The sequence below is a fragment of the Panthera leo genome, chromosome A1, assembly GCF_018350215.1.
Source record: "Panthera leo isolate Ple1 chromosome A1, P.leo_Ple1_pat1.1, whole genome shotgun sequence".
NCBI lineage: Eukaryota > Metazoa > Chordata > Mammalia > Carnivora > Felidae > Panthera > Panthera leo.
In genome coordinates this window covers 100,952,360-100,974,147 of record NC_056679.1, presented here as the reverse complement: position 1 = coordinate 100,974,147, position 21,788 = coordinate 100,952,360, and the positions used below count along the sequence as shown (strand labels likewise).

General features: G+C 35.6%; 1 protein-coding gene across 1 annotated transcript in view; it reads right to left on the bottom strand.

Annotated features, from left to right (window-relative positions):
• SNX2 (sorting nexin 2) overlaps positions 1-21,788 on the bottom strand; it is a 56,595-nt gene that overhangs the window by 13,495 nt on the left and 21,312 nt on the right. The window contains exons 3-8 of the mRNA XM_042933910.1: positions 16,902-17,065; positions 15,504-15,570; positions 15,087-15,130; positions 13,574-13,715; positions 8,177-8,255; positions 109-184 (exon numbers count right to left, since the gene is read on the bottom strand). Coding sequence (XP_042789844.1) covers positions 109-184; positions 8,177-8,255; positions 13,574-13,715; positions 15,087-15,130; positions 15,504-15,570; positions 16,902-17,065 — 572 coding nt within the window. The remainder of the gene's footprint in view (positions 1-108; positions 185-8,176; positions 8,256-13,573; positions 13,716-15,086; positions 15,131-15,503; positions 15,571-16,901; positions 17,066-21,788) is intronic.

Genomic DNA, 21,788 nt, shown 5'->3' with positions numbered 1-21,788 from the left:
ATAAATAAAACATTAAAAAAACCCTTATTTTTAAAAAATAAAATAAAATGACAAACACAAATAATATGAAAATTCGTATCATACAAAAATTTAAGGTAGAAATAATACCTCTGAACTTTCCAGGAACTGCCTTAAATCAGGATCCTGTAGTAAAGTTGGATGCTTTACTGTTCTTTGAAGATACCTAGATATAAGAATAAAATTTCTCCTTTATTTATGAGTAGCACTTTATTTTAAATATTATTTGAACAAAACCACACAAACCAAAAAAATAGGTAAAATTATATCCTCAGTCTGCCTCCTAGAATATCAGTCTGCTTTCACTCTAATTGTTTAGACTCTTCTAGCAATTTAATGACTAAAAAGCTTTTTATTCCTCTTTTGAAAGTTCATCATATATAAAAAGAGCCATGGTTGGGGCGCCTGGGTGGCTCAGTCGGTTGAGTGTCCGACTTCGGCTCAGGTCACGATCTCACGGTCCATGAGTTCGAGCCCCGCGTCGGGCTCTGGGCTGATGGCTCAGAGCCTGGAGCCTGCTTCCGATTCTGTGTCTCCCTCTCTCTCCGCCCCTCCCCTGTTCATGCTCTGTCTCTCTCTGTCTCAAAAATAAATAAACGTAAAAAAAAAAAGTATTTAAAAAATAAATAAATAAATAAATAAATAAATAAATAAATAAATAAAAAGAGCCATGGCAGGTTGTGGAAATGGGGATATAGGAGAGATTAAATAATTTACTAAACATCTCACTGCGAAGTATAGAGTTGTAAAAAGGTATATGAGTTTGTTGAATAATATTTTCTTTGGGTGGAGTCACCATGTTCTGAGCTAATATTTCAGAGTCCTAACACATATCACTATATATATTCCAATCAACTATTTTTTTTTTATTACTGCTGTTATCACCAAAACAGAGAAACACCTACCAGATTTTTTTGCTTGTCAGCAAATTATCAAATCAGCTTTGATCTTTATTGGACAAGGACTGATTTTCTTCAAAATTCCATTTTTAATAAAGTTTTGCTAAAAGTTTGATTCATGTTTTTCTTATAGAACACAACATAAAATAAAAATGAAAAGTAAAGAGAAACACCCTTGCTAAATCACTATTAGCCCAACTTTAGATATTTTCCTTTACTAGAAAATAGAAAAGCCCAAGTTTCTGCCATCCATAATTAACATTCTTTCCTAAAAAGAAAAAAGGTCCACTATTTAATTATTCTTGATTACTTATCTAATCTCATGTTCTGCAAAATTATTCTTCCCTTAATGATTACATATACTAGTATTTCAATTATAATATTTTACCTCACAGTTAACATGTTTATTATACATCTACAGAATAAATGTAATCATTAATTTTCTTTGATCTCATTATAAGATTATAAAACATGCCTAAAGCTTCTGAAAAGCAATGGTAGCCTTCTATAAAGTCACAATGGTATAAAGTCACAATTCTACCCAGTGGTTAAAACGACTATTTTATCAGGGCCGAAATGTTAACTTCTGTTTTTATATATTTAAATACATTAAACTTCAAGTCATTAGCCCACATAAGAAAACACTGTAACAGAAATAGAGCATTTAGCAGGTATGTGCAATACATTCTACACTGTGGCTTAAAAAAATTTACTGCCAATATTATCAAGCTAAAAACGAGATGCAACAGGAATGTTAATTTTGTGTCAAAGAAATGGTGGTATAATCCCACTGGAATTTTACTTACAGTTTTAATACTCAAGTTTTCCAATAGTATTGGGTTATTTGGTTGTTTAGGGCATGTACCGCTTAAAGCAGTTTGCATAAGTTGTTCACGGGAGTGCACACAACAACTGGCAAACAGCAAGTACTCAGACATTTGTAAAATGAACCAGCAGGAAGGAAGACGAAACATGTCGTACCCAAACTTCGTACATCCTAATAGTTCAAACCTAAATATCATTACCTACTACTACTTACATTCTAAAATGGCTTTCCAAAGTGAGCTCTGTAGAATACTAGTCTCCTTCAGTATTCCGGGAAAAAGACTGGTTCTACAATCAGGCAAGTCTGAAACTTATCACATACACATCACTCTCTTTGAGTCCTAAATAGCAGCGTGTTAAGTGCTGCACAAAGTCTTACAGGAAAAAAACCTGGTTTAACTTTGTTAAACCCTACATTAACAAAACTCAATTGTCTAGATTTTCCTTTGTCAGCCTACCACATACTAGCATTCTGAGGCATCAACATCTTGGAAAAGGGCATTCTAGAAAAAAGACAGAAAAACTTTACTTCTTAAGGGTTACACAGAAGTAAAGAGCAGTTAACTGTTTCTTAAAAAGCATTAAGCTTAATGTTAAAATTAGGAACAGGAATATAAAACAGATTTTCTGTTCCAGAGATAATTACCTTTTAATGTTTTTTTCTAAAGGTGTATGTATACACACAAACTCAGATACTTTGGTTTTCACAAAAGTATTACACCATTATACCTATAGGTGTGTATCCTTTCCCGCAAAACAGTCAGTTGTAGATACCTTTCTATGTCATGATATATTACTCTCTAATGTCATTTTTATTTATTTACTACACGGAATTCTATCCTACAGATAAACTATAATGTATTTTTTAATACTACAATCACTACTCGCTTTCTTATAATTTGCCAAGTACTATCACATACAATGGAATTTTATTCTTCAAATTGTATATAATCTACTTTGCTTATCTTAATACGCACATTTTATGTTTTTAAGATTTTTTTTCTAATGTTTATTTTTGAGAGAGCCAGAATGCAAGCGGGGGAGGAGCAGAAAGAGAGGGAGACAAAATCCAAAGCAGACTCCAGGCTCTGAGCTGTCAGCATAGAGCCTGACGTGGGTCCCGAACCCATGAGCCGAACCCATGAGCCGTGAGATCATGACCTGAGCCAAACTCAGAAGCTTAACCGACTGAGCCACACTGGTGCCCCTCAATAGGCACATTTTAAATGACAATTCCTATTTTACTAAGTGGTTTGTGTTTTTAAATTAGACAATAAAGGAACAGATTTGCATTTTGCTCTCCCTTCACATCAATCTTTCTACCATTATCACTTTCATCATTTCTTACAAGCCATGAAACTATCCTTCATCTTCATAATCCTTATGTTCATAGGGATGTATATTTTTTCATTTTTAAAAAAAAATTTAAAATTTTAGTTCCACTGCAGTTAACATACAGTGTTGGTATTACTTTCAGGCATACTACGCAGTGATTCAACAGTTCTATACAGTACTCAGTGCTCATCAGGGTAAGTGCACTCTTAATCCCCATCACCTACTGCACTCCCTCCCCTCTCCTCCCCTCTGGTAACCATCAGTTTGTCCTCTATATTTAAGGGTCTGTTTCTTGGTTTTCCTCTCTTTTTTTCCTTTGCTCATTTGTTGTTTCTTAAATTCTACGGATAAACGAAACCATATTGTATTTCTTACCCTGAATGACTTACTTCATTTAGTAATATACTCTTTAGCTCCACCCATGTTGTTGCAAATGGCAAGATTTCATTTCCTTTTATGGCTAATATTCCATTTTATCCATACACAAACACATCTTGATCCATTCATCTATCCATGGATACTTGGGCTACTTCCATATTGTAAATAATGCTGCAATTAACATAGGGGAGCATGCATTCCCCTGAATAAATGTTTTTGTATTTTCTGGGCAAATACACAATAGTGAGATTCCTGGATTGTAGTAGCTCTCTTTTTAACTTTTTGAGGAACTTCCATACTGTTTTCCATAGTGGCTGCACCAGTTTGCATTCCCACCAACCATGCAAAATGGTTCCTTTTTCTCTATATTCTTGCCAACACTTGTTTCTTAACTATGTGATTTTAGCTATTCTCACATATGTGAGGTGATATTTCACTGTAGTTTTAATCTGCATTTCCCTGATGATGAGTGCTGTTGAGCATCTTAGGACATATTTTAAATTAATGACTATTTGTAAATATTCACCAATTCAGAATTAAGGTCCGCAGGGTTGTAGATCTATAAAGGATGGATACAGAACAAAAACAGGAAAATACAGGGAGAAGAGGGAGAAGAGGGAGCACAGGGAAAGAGGCCTGAAAAGAGGCGTGGGGAGGAAGAGACGCATTTGGAAGAAGAAAGAAATGAAGACACAATGGAAAAGCTGACAAGTAAGTATCACACTCAACATGAGACAGTAGTTCTGCAGATTTGCTCCAAGGAAGGGTTACTAAAAAATTTAGAAGAATCGCTTAGGGTTTTAAGTTCTGACTTACTGAAAACAAAACAAAATAAAGCAGGTTACACAAAATTGAGAGGAATAAAGTTAAAAACATTTCTCTTACTCTTAAAAACTGAGAACAAACTGAGGGTTGATGGGGGGGGTGGGAGGGTGGGGAGGGTGGGTGACGGGTATTGAGGAGGGCACCTTTTGGGATGAGCATTGGGTGTTGTATGGAAACCAATTTGACAATAAATTTCATATTTAAAAAAATAAAAATAAAAAATAAAAAAATTTTTTTTGACAAAAAAAAAATTTCTCTTGCTTGAAACTCAAACACAGGTGCTAATGATAATGAACAAAAGAACAGAAAGGCACAAAGAGCCTGGGCTTTGATGACATTCATTTGTGGATTCAGCAAATATTTGTGAAGCATTTACTAACTGCATGTCATTTTCTGTTCTGAACACTCAGAATATATGAGAGAAAACTGTATTTTAGTAAGAGAAGACTGATCATGAATAAACACACAGATCATATATACAGTATGTGACCGACCAGCTGGCAGATGCTATGGAAAAAGGAGGGTAGAACGGTAGAGCAAATGAGATCAAGTGTGCAAGGTATCGTTGGGGGCAATTCAAAGAGAATAGGTTAGAATGAAGCCAATGATCAGAATAGACTTCACTGGAAAGATGATACTTGAACATCTAAAGTTAAAAGAGGTAAGGGAATTACCATGCGGACCTTTGAGAACAAAAGCTTTCTAGACAACGGGAGAGGCCAGTGAGAAAACTCTAAGGTGGGAAAATGCCAGGGATCTTTGAGAAGCAGCAAAATGACGAGTGTGGCCTGGAGCAGTGTGATCAAGGGGTACAGGAGATAGAACAGATAAGAGTGAGTGGTGCAGGTCATATAAGGTTCTGCAGGCCATCATAAGGACTGTGGCTTTTACGGAGTGACATGGGGAGCAAGAAACATGATGTGATTTATATTTTAAGAGGATGGTTCTGACTGCTGTATTAAGAAAGAGCAGAGATTCAAGGATGGAAACAGAAACCAATTAAGAACCTACTGGAGTTAATTCCAGCATTTGGACTACTATGGTAGTAGTGAGAAATGGCTGTATTCCACATTATCAGAAACTGGCAACAAGATTTTCAGAAAGCTGGATAATCCTAAATACTTCCTGATAGGAAAGCGTAGATTAATTAATCTGTACTAACTGTTAAGGCCAAGCCAGTTGAGTTTTTAGGTGCCTGGACTGAACACAATCCTGATAACATTTAAGATAAGGAAAAATGCTTTTAATGCTTTCAGTAAGTCGCCCAAGGCCACACAAATACTTTATAGTGTGTAGTGAAATACAGGCTTCAACAGAGAAAGGATTCTAACTCCCTACACACTGTATCACGCTACTCTATACTTCTCTGTTTATATCTGCAGAAGTGTATCCTTACCTATGAAATAAAGTCAATGTGCTCTTAACATAAAACGTGAAGCACTCTCAAGAAAACCAAGAGAGTGATCTTAGAGAAACTCTTATTAAAAGTACTTTCTGCTTACTTTAGTGAGTGTGGGTGGCCCAGGAGAGTCCCTTTCTTAACGACTCCCTCTCTCTTCCTGTATTTTAACACCAGATGTTCATCCTTTCATTCAAGACCAAAATCTAAATTTTCTGAGTTGAACAAACAAATAAATATACAAATTTATTACCATAGTATATACAAAGAAAACTACTTCCATGATCCACTAGATTAAAACTAGGTTAGGCATCCCATAGATAAGCCTGTTCTAATTTTTAAATTTTATGAAATGCCACAGAAAACTCCCTTTAGAAAAAGCATCCCAATTCCTCTGCTTCTTTATACCTATATTTTCTTTAGTCATATTTTTTAATGCAAAATGAACTTTTCCCTCATAGTATATGGTTTCTTTTGTTTATTATTATTATTACTGCAATAGCCACTAAGGTAGCACTTAACAAGTAACAGTTTTCACTAAAGAAACTGTTTTCAAATATCCACTAGATCAAATCCCAGTATTTCCTTACAACTCTCCTCAATGTTTCATACCACATGATGTTATGGTAAGTACTAAGCAATGCATTCAAGTTGCAAGAAAGGTGAATGTAGAATCAAATTATATGTCCTTGGTACAATAAATCTTCATTAAGTTCCTTATCAAGCATGCCATCTGAAACATTTCAAATTTACTCATAGAAAAATAGGACTTGAAAGGTTTCTCAAAGGGTCATGGTTACACTTTCAGGAAGAACTAAGCGAAATCGAAGCAGAACATTATCTACCTTTACTCTTAAAAACATTTGGTCTGTGACCTCTTTCACAACAGAAACAATTCTAAAGCCTAACCTAAACTTCTCTGGACACAATTCAATCCTTTCCTGAGTAAATGCTTTTCTCACAGGCACAATCTCATCCTTTAAGACTTCTGTAATAATAAGTTGCATAGTCAGCTTTCTTACTGTAAATTGTTCAAACCTGACTGTACTGCAGCATTTTGTTAAAATGGAAACAATTTATTAATAAGACCCAAAAATAAAGTGACTTAAAAATAGTTTAAATAATAATGTGCACCCTGGAGATAGACATACTATTTCTTAAAATCTGTCCTATCCACCTCATCTATTGATTTTAAGTCAAAAGAGAAAATAAAGAATAAGCACATTCAATTAAAATAACAAGGAAAAAAACCCTATGAAATTAGAAAATTTCTATGTCTAGGTGATTACCAACTTACGTTCTAAAAGTTGGGCTTTAAGATAATTTCAAATTTTTTTTTCTTAATTTTCAGCATAGCAAGGAAAGAATAAATGTTAAGATCCTGGGAGTGGGTTCCTCCTATCCGTAACTCATTTGGTCTGTAACATTGAAGACAACCCTTCAAAACTAAAGGAAACATGTCAAGTACTATGCAGTAAGGTACGGCAAATGTATCAGACTTGAAGCATGCAGTCAACTCAATAAATGACTCATACAATTGTGCACTCAAGTCAAAATCAATTATACAAAATTAAAGGAGGGAGCACAAACTTAATTTTTTATTGTGTTTAATAAAATTCCTAGCCAAGTAATAATTCAATGGAACTATAGTGAGCCAAATTATCCAACAAAGAATGTGAATATGGGTAAAACTTCCTAGAACCTAAATAATACTAAATATTAAAAATCCGAATATTTTTTATCATTTCTTTCTTCCCATTTACAAGTTTCATGGTATCTTTTTACAAGCTTAGCCATTCCTTACTCCTAATGCAAAATACAGCTATGTTTTTAAAAATAGATCTTATTTTATTACAAGAATTGTTTTTAAATGTTTATTCATTTTTGAGCAAGAGATACGTACACAGAGTGTAAGCAGGGGAGGGGCAAAGAGACAGGGAGACACAGAATCTGAAGCAGGTTCCAGGGTCTGAGCTGTCAGCACAGAGCCCGACACGGGGCTTGAAGTCACGAACCGCGAGATCATGACCTGAGCTGTAGTCAGACGCTTAACCAACTGAGCCACCCAGGTGCCACAAAAATCTCTACACCTAACGTGGGGCTGGAACTACAACCCCACGATCAAGAGTTACATGCTCAACCAACTGAAGCAGCCAGATGCCCCTATGATACATTAATTCTATCCCCAACTAACTAATGCCTTTATATTCCTGCTTACAACACAGGATACAAAAATAGGTGTTATTTTATTAGACACACTATTTGCTAAATACTAATCCACTATGATGATTAATGAAAACAGAACACAGTATTACACAGTATTGTGTTGTTGAAAGAAGTAATTTTCTTAATAAAAGTTTAAAGCACTCTTAGTAGAACCATGAAATGGTACTGTGAAAAAAAACATTAAAATATAGTTGTGCCATATAATGGAATTAGACTTATTATTACTGAAATAAAAACACGACAGTAATAAAGCATAGCTGTCTACAATTACCTTTCAAGAGCTGCTCTCCGTTTTTCTACAAATTCAGTGGATGACGAGTCTTCTTTACCCACTTTGACCTTGGTCATGCCTTTGAAAAAACACTCAATGAGACTCATGATAATTTTGTTATTTGAAACAGTTTTTTTATAGTCATTCCTTCATAATTTAAAACACACTTTAAATTTGAATGTGATTAAAAAAAAGAGCTCCTAAACTTATAACCAGTATCATACTTTAGAGAAATTATAACTCATCATATATTAACATCTCATCTTGCTAAGTACGCAAAACATGAAACCAGATAAAGCAGAGGGTGAGCTGTGTCTGTAGTTTTCTAAACTCTATTTGCGTTCCTTATCTGTTACATACTACACTCATGGTAAATTAAAATGTGTTTGCATTTCAATATGCATAAAGACATTCAAATTAGCAAATTTAAGCTCAATTACTATTTCCATTTCTTATGAGTAATAATTAAGGTTCTTTAGTTTGGGAACTAGAAAAATGGAGTATAATCCATGAGTGTGCTAAGTATTTTCCTTGTTGTAGAGTCTAAAAACATCTTGTTTATTTATTATAGCTAGTTTTGTAATAGCTGAAACAACAAACACTTTCATAAAAAATCATGTTAATCATTTCTGTACTGGCAATTTAAATTTTAACAATAATGTATCAAACTGCATATTTTTCTTTTTTCCTTGTGCTTTTTTCTTTCAGAATCAATTCTGTAGCAACGAAGTAATGACATATGCTACAACATGGATGAACTTTAAAGATACGCTATGAAAGGGGCGCCTGGGTGGCTCAGTCAGCTGAGTGTCTGACTCTCGGGTCACGATCCCAGGGTTGAGTCCCGCGTCAGGCTTGGTGGTCATGCTTTGTGCTGAGTGTGGAGCCTGCTTCAGGCTCATATGCATGTGTGCACACGCCCTCTCTCTCTCCTTCTCTCTCATCTCCCTTGCTTGCTACCTCTCTTAAAAGAAAAATACTGGGGCGCCTGGGTGGCGCAGTCGGTTAAGCGTCCGACTTCAGCCAGGTCACGATCTCGCGGTCCGTGAGTTCGAGCCCCGCGTCAGGCTCTGGGCTGATGGCTCGGAGCCTGGAGCCTGCTTCCAATTCTGTGTCTCCCTCTCTCTCTGCCCCTCCCCCGTTCATGCTCTGTCTCTCTCTGTCCCAAAAAAAAAAAAAAAAAAAAAAAAACAAAACAAAAAAAACACGTTGAAAAAAAAAAAAAAAAGAAAAATACTATGTGAAGGAAACCTGTCACAAAGGCCCACTTATTTTCCTTTACATGAAACGTTCAGAATAGGCACATCTAGAGAGAAAGAAAATAAATTAAAGACTGCCCAGGCCTAGGGAGTTGGGGGAGTTAGAGGATGACGGGAAGTGCTAATAAAGAGGGGGCGCCTGGTGGCTCAGTCGGTTAAGCATTTGACTTCAGATCAGGTCATGGTCTCGTAGTCTGTGGGTTCAAGCCACGTGGTGGGCTCTCTGCTGTCAGCACAGAAGCCACTCTGGATCCTCTCTCTCTCTGTCCCTCCCCTGCTCATGTGCACTTTTTCTCTCTAAAATAAATAAACATGAGGGGCATCTGGGTGGCTCAATCGGTTGGACATCCGACTTCTACTCAGGTCATGATCTCGCAGTTCATGAGTTTGAGCCCCACGTCGGGCTGTGTGCTGACAGCTCAGAGCCTGGAGGCTGCTTTGGATTCTGCGTCTCCGTCTCTCTCTGCCCTTCCCTCGATCATGCTCTCTCTCTCTCAAAAATGAATAAACATTAAAAAAAATTTTTTAATAAAAAATAAAATAAATATTTAAAAAATTTATTTAAAAGGAAGATATTCTAAAATTGACTGTGGTGGTGTATGCACAACTCTGAATATACTAAAAGCCTTATATACCACATTGAATTATACACACTTTATTTTTTTTAAGTAAGCTCTACACCCAATGGGGTGCTTGAACTCACAACCCTAAGGTCAAGAGTCGCATGCTCTACCAACTAAGCCAGCCAGACACCCCAAATTACACACTTTAAATGGATAAATCATATGGCATTTAAATTATATCTCAACAAAGCTATTAAAAATAGATTATGTAAAACCATGTAATTCTTATTCAGGCTGGTACATCTGGTAAATAAACATATCATCTATGAATGTTTTGCCTAACATAATTAGTTCTTCTGAAATACAAGTTTGAAAAAGAAAACTCAAACACCTAAAATTATCCGCCATGAATGGACCACTATAAGTGGGGTGTTACTGATATAACATATTGTTTCCCTCAAAAAAAATCTTACTGCTATGAAGTTCTTTACATTTTCCCTTTAAGGATTTTCTGTTCATGCTACTTCATGCTACTGTTCATGCCAGACGTAATTATTAGGGGCCATCAGAGCAAATAAACACTTACTCTAACCAATTAACTCTTAAAACTTTTCAACTTTGTTGTTCTTTTCTAAAAGCTTAGTGAAACAGTGGTTTTCAGTTAACTAATCTTACAAACAGGTTAACTGTGGGCTAATGAAAAGACTCCTGTTCTTTCAGGGGCAGCTCTAACTTTTCAGCAAAGATGACAAATTACAATTCCTTTTCTCCTGCCCCCACTTTAAGTGTTTGTTAGCTGAAAACCACTGGCTGTATACTTAAGAGGGCCTCCCATATATCAACAGTTTTGTGGACAACCTATTCACTTTTTAAATTTTTATTTTATTAAGTTTATTTATTTTGAGACAGAGACAGAGCGCGCTTGCGAGCCAGTTGGGGAGGGGAAGAGAGGAGGGGGCAGAATCCCAAGCAAGCTCCGTGCTGCCAGCACAGAGCCTGACACAGGGCTCGAACCCAGACAAACTGTGAAACCAGGACCTAAACTGAAACCAAGAGTCAGACACTTAACCAACTGAGTTTTGTTTTTTAAAAAACTGGTAAGACAATCTGAAAACATGACTGCTTCTGTATTTGCTTGGCTGCCAGGAAGTTCACAACAAATTTGTTACCCACCTTTAGTAATTACCTTTAGTAATTGTTCAGACTTTACATGTTTCATCTTACTGTTTGACTATGGTTATTTTTCCTGCTAATTTCTTTCTTTAGATATATATATATACACATATCTATATACGTATAGATATGTATATGTGTATATGTATACACACATGCAAGCATACACATACACATATGCGCACACGTGTGCACGCACATATGTGCATACATGTGCGCACGCGTATATGCACGTACACATATGTGCATGTGCGTGCACATACATGTGTGCATGTGTGTGTACATATATATTTTTTAAACTGCATTATATATGTAGTTGCCTTAAGTCGTTCCTGGAATAAAGTAGTATATAAATAAATATAGCACACGACAGGTTATGTAACCTCGATGAACCTTACCTTCCTTACCTATTACATAAGGACAACACTAAGTTAACTTCATAAAGTTGTTGTGAAGGTTAAATGAATCTCCTGGAAATTATTTAGCACAGTGCCATAGCACAGTAACTTTCAATAAATGTTAATTACGCCTATAATTTAACTGATAACCTTACAATGGAATGGGCAATCTTGGCCACGTGTATGCATAATACAAACATAACCGTGTGACTGTCCCCTAAAAGCCTTTTGAAGCCTGTGAGAATCAACATCAGAAAAGGATGCTCTTAAGATTTAGTTTCTAACTTCTATTTTAAATTTACACATACTATTTATTATGCTGTAACAATTTGTGGAAGGTTGAAGATCATTAAGGCAAAATATTAGCTTAAAACAATTAACCTGGACATTAAAATTTACTTTTTCAAAAAAATTCTTTTTGCTCTTTGTTTATAGACTGGATTAGCATGTTAGCCAGCAAAATGAGAAAAATAATTTATTTTTCCTCTTTTGATATATAAAAATAGTTGCACAACCTAATCAAAGAAAAAAAGGTAATAAATAATTTGTGATACAGGAAACTTAAGATCCATATAAATAGTAGGATGCCAGAAGATACCACTGCCAAAGTTTTAAAGATAAGAGAAATAAGATTATGAAGTAGGTCAGCAGTTCCCAAAATACAGTCAGAATACAAGAAAGGTTTCTGAGACCCTTTTTCAGACAGGTGTCGGGGAAGGGTGTACCAAAAAGCCTATTTTCATAATAATACCAGACTATTGTCTTTTTTACTCTCATTCTTTTAGGAAAGCTCAGCAGAATTTTACAAAGGTTATATGGTGTGTTATATCACAACAGATTGAATGCAGAAGCAGATATAAGAACATAGCTATTTTCTATTAGGCCAGATATCAGAGATTTGGAAAACTAAAACAAACAAAAAGCAAGCCACTCTTGTCACTTAAACTTACACTGCCTTACAAAAATTTAATTTATTGATATTCTTAATTTTTTAAAGTTTTTTAAAGTAGACTCTACCCACAACGTGGGGCTTGAACTCACAACCCCGAGAACAAGAGTCACATGCTCTACCAACTGAACTAGCCAGGTGCCCCTACAAAGTTTTTTATAATAAAAAAACTCAGAGAATATAATAAATGCATTTAAATATGTCAGGTTTTAAAGTCATAAAAGATACCAACAGAAGTGCTCTTCAAACAAAATGTTTTTAAAAAGTAAAAACAAAAATTTAAAGATCAGCAAAATTCAATTTGAATATTTTCACAATAAATTGAAAACACTGAGAAAAGAAGCACAAAATTTTAAGAGATGACATGTCTTTTAATGGGACAATGTAAGTTGTCCTCTTTTGAAATTTTCTACATATTCTTTTTTTTTTTTTTTTTAAAGCTCTACACCCAAAATGGGGCTTGAACTCCCGACCCTGTGGTCAAGAGTTGCATGCTCTGCCAAGAGAACCAACAGGTGCTTGCTCCCTTCTACAGGTTTTTAACTAAGCCTTTATTACTTGTATAGGTAGAAATGTTTTTAAGCATTAAATTGAGGTATGGAATATACTAACATGATACCTCTTATAAGATCTGGACTGGATCAAATCTTCTTTTTGGACAATGAATAGCTGAAACCCAAATACTTTCATTCCTTAGAAAAATGCTAACAAGCTACCAATATTAAGTATCTTCTGAATGTTACTTAGTAAAATGTTAGGGTTTGATTGTCTTCAACTTGGCAAATTCAGACCCAATATTTAACATCGTTATATAAATCAAATCCTAAATTGATCCTATATAAATAAAAATCCTAAGAGGTTAGAAAATAAAAGTATGAGCTTATACATTCTTAATTGATGAATGATTATCATAAATGGAATGTTTATTAAATTCAGTATTGCCAGACACTATAATTTATCCTGATAATAAATGATCACGGTAGCCTAATAATCTATGTAGTTTAAAACTGAACTAGTAGCAGTAACTTTTTTTTTTTTTTTTAATTCATACTTACCTACTATACTCTTTTCTGGAGCTGGTGGCACAATATAACCAACATGTAAATACTTGCTTGCTAATTTGCTATGCAAACCGAGAAAGTCACTGAATCTTCTTTTAACTGAAAATTCACTCTTACTGAACATGGAAAGAGAAGTCTACAAGTGAAGAAGAGGCATTTTAAATTTTGAATACTAAGCAATTCTTCAGAAGTTAGCATCACATAAACCTGTGAACATACGTATACCTACACACACGTTTTACTATGCAAAAGACCACAGGGTAGCTAACTAATATGGAATACACATTTCTAACCAAAAAAAACCCCAAAAAACTCCTACGTTATTATACGTTGTGTTTTGTTTTGTTTTGTTTTTACAGAGACTTAAAAGGACAAAATGTTTGCTTTATTCTATCCTTGACTCATCTCATCAACTCTAATTACATTTATGTCAATGACTCTTAAATCTTTACCTCTGGCCCAGATCTCCTCTGAGCTTCAGTCCAATATATCAAAATGCCCAAGGGACACTTCCACTTAAATCTTACTGCCACCTCAAGTTCACCACATCTCCTGCTGGAACATAATCTCCATGTGGGAAGGGCACGTGTCTGTACTGTTTCCTATTATAAACTCTTGTGCTTGGAAACGAGCCAGACCCCACAATTAAGTGTTTAATAAATATCTGTTCAATGAATTAACAAATTATTTACCCCCATCCAAAAACTGTGTTGCTCCCTCTGTGTTGCCTGTTCTCTGAGATCACTCTGACACAACCACAGAGATCCTCTAGTCGGTAACTTAGGCATCTTTCACTCTGCACATCCAAGCTCTACTGATTCTACTGCCTACACAACTCAGGAAGCCATTATTTTGTTCATCCCCAGAATCTACTCTTTAGTATAAAATATTACTTCTCACAGCTAGGAATGCTGCAGATCCTCTTTGTCTCTTTTAAGATCCGAAGGTCTACAATCCTTTAGAAATGACAATGGAATTAACTGGAAATCTTGACCTATACTTTGCCCTCCCAAATTAGGAATCGGAGAGATCTTTCTAAAAGAAAAATCTAATTGTGCCACACTCTTGCTTGAATCTCTTCAGTTGCTCTCCATTATACTCAGGATGGACCCAAGTTCCTTCATGTGGCTGCTGGTAACATAGGGAGGCTACTGCCGAACAAGTCAATCAGGTACCATGTCTTGCAGATCCCAGAAAGCACACTGTTTTCTGGAGGTCTGGCCTTTACAAAAGCAAATCGCTTTGCCTGGAGCAAGCATTCTTCTCCTTTCTCCAAGAACCTCTCTCGCCCATCATGTTCCCCTATCTTTGTCTAGATTAGGTTCCTCCCTACATACAAAATGCAAAATACTTTACTTTGCAGAATACTGTACTTAACAAACCATAACTCATGTAACTACTTATGTGAAATCTTCACTGGATGGTAACCTGTGTGAAGACAGGATGTTGTAATCTCATACTACACATGGTGAGGGCTTACTACTTCTCTGAAGGAGCAAAGGCTTACCTTTGTTGTTACTCTATATGCCATGTAAGCATTCATGCCATCACCTACAAGAAAAGTCAAACAATACTATTAAAAATAATAAGCTTAACACACACACAAAGGTAACTATGTGAAGTAATACGTTGACTGACTTGATTGTGGTAATGTATTATTGTATACATATATTAAATGTGTACATATATTAAATCAGCATCCTGTATACCTTAAATATATACAATCATTTGTTAGTTATAATTTAATAAAGCTGAAAAAAGTAAAATGAGTAAAAAAGTAAAATTTAGAGTAAAAAGCCCCAGAAGCTTAAAAAGAAAGTACCATTTTAATACTGTTAACATTGCACTTAAGAAAAACAGCATACTAACAACCAAGGTACTTATCAAAAAGAACGAAATTAAAGTGTACTAAATATTGACTCACCGACTTTCTCTGGATCTGATACACCAATTTCTATGTCAAAAACATCTCCATTTGCTTCTTCTTCAATCTAGAAAAGATAACTTTTTTGATGTTAAAGATTCCAATTTAGATTACTGTTTTAACACTAATAACTTTAATTGTCACGATCTTTTATTAGGGTCAGTGTCAAAACAATTTAAAAAGCCACTCAGCATTCCATTTCTGAAAAACAAAAGCTTTCATATTTCCTGACAATATTAAAAAAAAAAAACATACACACATGTGCACACATTCACAACACACACACGTACAGAAACTAGGAAAAGGATCATCTGGAGAAGGTACAGAAAGCCTGTGTTCTCACACCTCCGCAGATTTAGTCTTCTGGAAGAGTACTGTTGATTTTTCTTTGTTCTATATACAGAATCTTGAGATTCAGATTATTAAACTAACACCTTAATGATTTTTAATACTAGCACTTTCTGAAGTTGTCTCTAGTCTTTAATGACCAGGAGGAAGTAGCCATTACTTTTGCCCGTAGCACACTACCTATCAGTAGAAATAATTACACTAGAATCTTCAGCACCATGATTTGTCTAATAACCCAGTAAACACACATTCTTCCTGAAGACAACGAAAGGACTATAAAGCAGTAAGTGGGAAAAATGGTAACCGTATGAGACTGCAGGGAAGCACTTTTTAATGCCGTTGTAAATAAGCAATCTAGGAGCAGTTCTGCAGGCAAGTCTGGTTATTCTCAAGAAGAAAGCACAGAAATTTGTTAAATCTTGCAAATATTTTAAAGTAATATTAATAGCCTAAAATTACCTAAAAGTTAGTTTTTCTCACCATAACCCTTTTTTCCCCCAAAGTTGTCTTCTTGTACAGATTTTTAAAAAACTAAACCTTATTTGAATTGTAAGGTCAAGTATATAAATCAGAAACCCTAAAAATATAGCTCAGAAACTTCCACAAACACCACCCTTACACGCCTGCAGGCCCTCTTGTGCTTCCTCTCCACTCACAACCCACTCTGCACCCTGCCAACATAACCACTAACATTTACTGCAGGATTCATCAAATAAAATTACTCAAAATATCACTTTATTAAAGTTTTCAAAGCACTTTCAAACATCTTCTCATTTGACCAACAAAGAAACCCTGAGTCATACATTACCATCGTGAGATCACAAATGACAAAATCCTTAAGAAGGAAAGTAATGTGCCCAAGTCATTGGGTTAAAAAGTGATGAGGATAAGATTAGAAGCCACATCAGTTGACTTCTTTAGTCCAATACGTTTTTCCCCAAATGTTGAAATGGCTTTGATTAGAGATGCCTCACAAGAGTGTGATGCTGGGCAGGGAACAAAAAGCTTACTATTTACATTTCAATCTAGAATAGAAACATTTTCCCATACCTCCTCCCTGGATCTATCAAAGATCACAGGAGCAGATATACTCTTTGATTCCATTCTGGGAGCAATGAGTGTAGTAGGGGTCACAGGTGTAACTGCAGGAGAAGGCTCTGAGGAGAGGATAGGTTCCCTTTCTGGACTATCCAGAGAAACTTCTTCTGTGGCTTCTAGATACAAATGAAACAAGTTACTTAAGGACAGTGATAACAAACCCCTGCAGTCTACATTGCAGTTAATGAGTCATGAAAAATAGTTTTATACTACACACAAATATCAAAATAATGGCATTTAAAAATGGTTGTTATAATTTAATGAATCATTCCTTAAATGTTTATCAAAACTTTAAAACCAATAGTGACTGTGTTGATTTCAGGAAGAATTAAAGTATGTCAGCTTAATTATCTAAACTAGTGGTAAGAATAAAGCTAGAAGGAAAGCAATGATGTGGATAATTCCACATTCATTTATGTTTGGGTTTATCATACATCTTATACTTGGGGTAACTTACCTTTCAAAATCTTCTATTCAAAGTAACATTATGATTACTTTACAAACAAAAATTTTATGGTAACAGACTGCCCAGAAATATCCCAAATGGGATTAAAAATCCGTTATGGAAAATCCACAAAGTTAGTGATCTAAAGCAATTAACTGCTAAAGATTACTGAATATTACTGGATATTAGTTGAATACACAGATATGACACAAAGCAAACAGCTGTTTAGGTTTTAATTTAAAATGCTCATTCACTTGAAAAAATCTAAAATTAAACATAATTAAAACCAAATCAAATCAATAAACTGACTGTCTACAAACTAGGTTAACACTGTGCTAAATGCAATGGATAAACACAAAGAAATGTAAAGTATCATACCTGCCCTCAGGGAGTTTATAATCTAGTTGGGAAAACAAGACACAAGCATGTGGAATGTTAAATAATAATAAAAGACAAATAATAGGCAAGAGAACAATAAAAAAGAATGTTACAAGAAAGACATTTAACTGGTATATGAACTACAGAACAAACACTACCATTTGAGATAAGACAACACGTTAGGGTGGGGAAAATCAGCAGCACTTTATGAAACTGATCTGGATGCATAGAGAAAAAAATGGGCGAAGAATTCTAGGAAAATGAAACAATAGCATAAAGAAAAAGCAAAACCAGAAAAATGAAAATTACATTCAGTGGCCATAATGAAAACCACAGTTCGGATGGATTATAGAGAATTGATAACAGGAGAAGGCAGGGCTGTAAGGGGAACAGAATCAGACCAGCAGTTTCTAACCTGAGGTTCTTAGATTCCCAGAAGTTTGGGAAGGTAGAAATGGCAGTCAGTGATCCTGAAATATGGTAAATAATGTTAAGATTTACATTTAAATGTGAACAGGGTAAACAGGTCAACATTTTATCAATCTACTCTTACTGGTTTTCTCATGTTGATGAGACCCTCACTGACTCAGCTCTCTTGATATTTTTAAATTAAAAATAAAAAGAATAACCAAAATCATACTAACCAGAGGAAGGAAGATAGACTGTAGATGTAAAATACACAGACAATAAATGACCCTGATAGAACGACTAAAAGCTTACACGCGGCTTCAGGCTGTTAACACTGCTAGTATTTATTCATTTTCTAAGAAATGAAACCAATGAGCAATAAAAGAAAGTAAGAAAGCAGTGTAGCATAGCTAGGCAGTGTGAGATCCATAATCTACAGACAAGCCAAACAGCAAGCAGCAAACAAAAGATAAATAAAAAGAAATCTAAAATTCTCTGAAAGAGGTACTGCTACGCACAACAAATCCAGAGACAAAAAAAGGGAAAGGCATATAAACTTTATTGATGTATCAGGACAGATACAGTAACTTTAATTTTTCAATCACAGTTTACTTCACTGATACCAGATTCTGTGTTCTTTGCAAGGACTCTGAGTAGCTGTTTCATAAATAGTAGGTAACCTCAAAATAAGAAAAGCTAACTATGATCTACTTAAGTAGCTGATACGGAGAAGGAAAATGGATACAGAAAGAAAGAGATTAGACTTAGCACATTAACTACCATATAGTCAGTCTGCTTTAGTCTTCTCATGACTTTACTACAACAAATTCACATAACTTAATTTAAACCAGAACTTAATTTAAACCTGTGGAGATGCCCCACAGGTTTTAAGCATAAAGATTAACTTCTCCTTGGAAGAGATACTTTGTCAGAGAAGTAATTTCATGCGTATCATAGATACCAGAGAATTTTTTAAACAAAGGAATACTCATTAAACTTACAATTGGTGTCATAAATGAAATAAGCTAATGACCCTGGCAAAAACAAGACAAAAGTATAACAATTTCAACACAGGTAATTTGCTCACCCTCAGTTATTCCTCTACGACAATGTCTTGAAGTATGTGCAGTGAAGCTTAGTCTGAAGGATGTAACAAATGGTGGAGGGGCTTATAGTCAACCATATTTGGTGAATGCTCTCCAAGTAAACTAGCAACAGTAACATGTCACACTTACAACCTTTTTCTGGTACCACCCCTGACGTAATAGTACCTGAAATGCTCCCCAAAACATCTTAGCAGAGTACCAATAGTATCTAATCTTTTCGTGGTTTTAAAATCAAAATGGCTAGATCACTAGAGCAATATTTATATTCTCTCCCTGATGTAGGGGAAATAAACTAAGTACATGTTCTTTTAGTAATGAACAATAGTTTTCATCACCCTGATAACACAGGCTCCTCTCTGTTATGGTTCCAAGAACCACACCTGCTTAAAGGCATTAAGATGGAAGTGTATAGATAGTATTAATCCTTTCACATAAAAATGATCAGATTAGGAGCGTCTGGATGGCTCAGTAGGTTAAGCACCGGACTCTTGATTCCAGCTCTGGTCATTATCTCAGGGTTTGAGAGATGGAGCCCCACAATGGGCTCTGCGCTGACGGTGTGGAGACTGCTTGGGATTCTCTCCCTCTCTCTCTCTCTCTCTCTCTCTCTCTCTCTCTCTCTCTCTGCCTCTCCCCTCCTCGAGCTGTCTTTCTCTCTCTCAAAATAAATAAATAAACTTTTAAAAAAAGAACAGATTATTAGAACATCTAATGATGTCATTTTGAAATACAGCTGAGTTTAAGACAAAAGATTAAGTATAAAAAGTATTTTTGTTCGGGGGCACCTGGGTGGTTCAGATGGTTAAGCGTCCAACTTTGGCTCAGATCATGATCTCACGGTTTGTGAGTTCGAGCCCCGCGTCAGGCTCTGGGCTGACACCTCAGAGCCTAGAGCCTGCTTTGGATTCTATGTCTCCCTCTCTCTCTCTCTCTCTGCCCCTCCCTTACTCACACACTGTCTCTAAAAAAAAATAAACATTTTTAAACATTTAAAAAAACATTTAAAAAATTCTTAACAAAGTGTTTATATTCTGAGAGAGAGAGAGAGAGAGAGAGAGAGAGAGAGAGATAGAGAGATAGAGAGAGTGAGTCAGTCAGTCAGGGAGGGGCAGCGATACAGGGAGACAGGCTCTGTGTTGTCAGAGCAGAGGTGGAAACAGGGCTCAAAACCATGAATTGTGAGATCAGGATCTGAGCCAAAGTTGAACATTCAACTGACTGAGCCCCCCAGACGCCTCTCTTTTTTTAAAACAAACACTAACACTGACCATCACTAAATCACAATATTTAGTATAGATTGCTAGGTAGAGCAGAGCACAAAAAAGATTTTTCTAATTAAGCTAAGTGGGCAAATATCAACGTATACTCCTCATTTGGAAACTGATCAGTTGTGGATACTGGTAAAAAAAAAAAAGGCAAAAAAACCCTCACATAGTTCTGGCGTTAGAACTTTCAGCATATTCTTTACGTATGAGTTTTGAGACTTCAAGGTGAAAGGGACCTTTATAAAACAGATAATCCAAAACTTCCATGTAAAACCCTCTATTGGGGGAATACACACTTTATTTTTTTATTTTTAAAAAATATTTGGGATGTGCCAGGTTTTTTTTTTAATCTTTATTAAATGTTTTTTAATGTTTCTTTATTTTTAAGACAGAGAGAGAGACAGCGTGTGAGCAGGGGAGGGGCAGAGAGAGGGAGTGAGACATAGAACTCTAAGCAGGTTCCAGGCTCTGAGCTGTCAGCACAGAGCCCGACACAGGGCTTGAACTTACAGACCTCAAGATCATGACCTGAGGCAAAGGTGGGAGCTTAACCGACTGAGCCACCCAGGCGCCCTAGGAATACATACTTTAAATTAGTACCCACTTAGAAGAGAAAGGACTCATGTCTTTTATTTTAAAACATAAATGCCATGAAAAAACTTTAAAGGATGCCTGGGAAAAAGTCCATAAAACAAAAAGAAATATTATGACTTTGGTTAACTGTCATTTTACTGTAAGTTGTTAGGTAGCTACTAAATAAGTGAATAAATAAATGGGAAATATTATTGGTATTTGGTATGGTATTTTAAATTTTCTGACATGTTAAAATACACGAATTCATCTGTAGTAAAAATTTTTCATAAAACTAATCAAGAAGGAATGTATACGGACCTTTGAGATGGAGAAGTGGTTTTTTTTATGTTTATTATTATTTTTTTTGATAGAGAGAGAGAACACGCATGCACTTGCAAGGAGGGGAGGGTCAAAGAGAGGGAGACATAGAACCCACAGCAGGCTCCAGTTGGCTCAAACTCACAAACCACGAGATCACAGCCTGAGCTGAATGTGGACAGTTAACCAACTGAGCCATCCAGGTGTCCCAAGACGTAAAATTTTATCTTCAAAGACATTGATGTAAAAAATACAGAATGGCTCAAATATGCAACTACTGTTAAAGCTGAGGACATGTTAAATTTTAACTCAATGAAAACCAGTTCAGGTAAATCAAGCTGTTAAA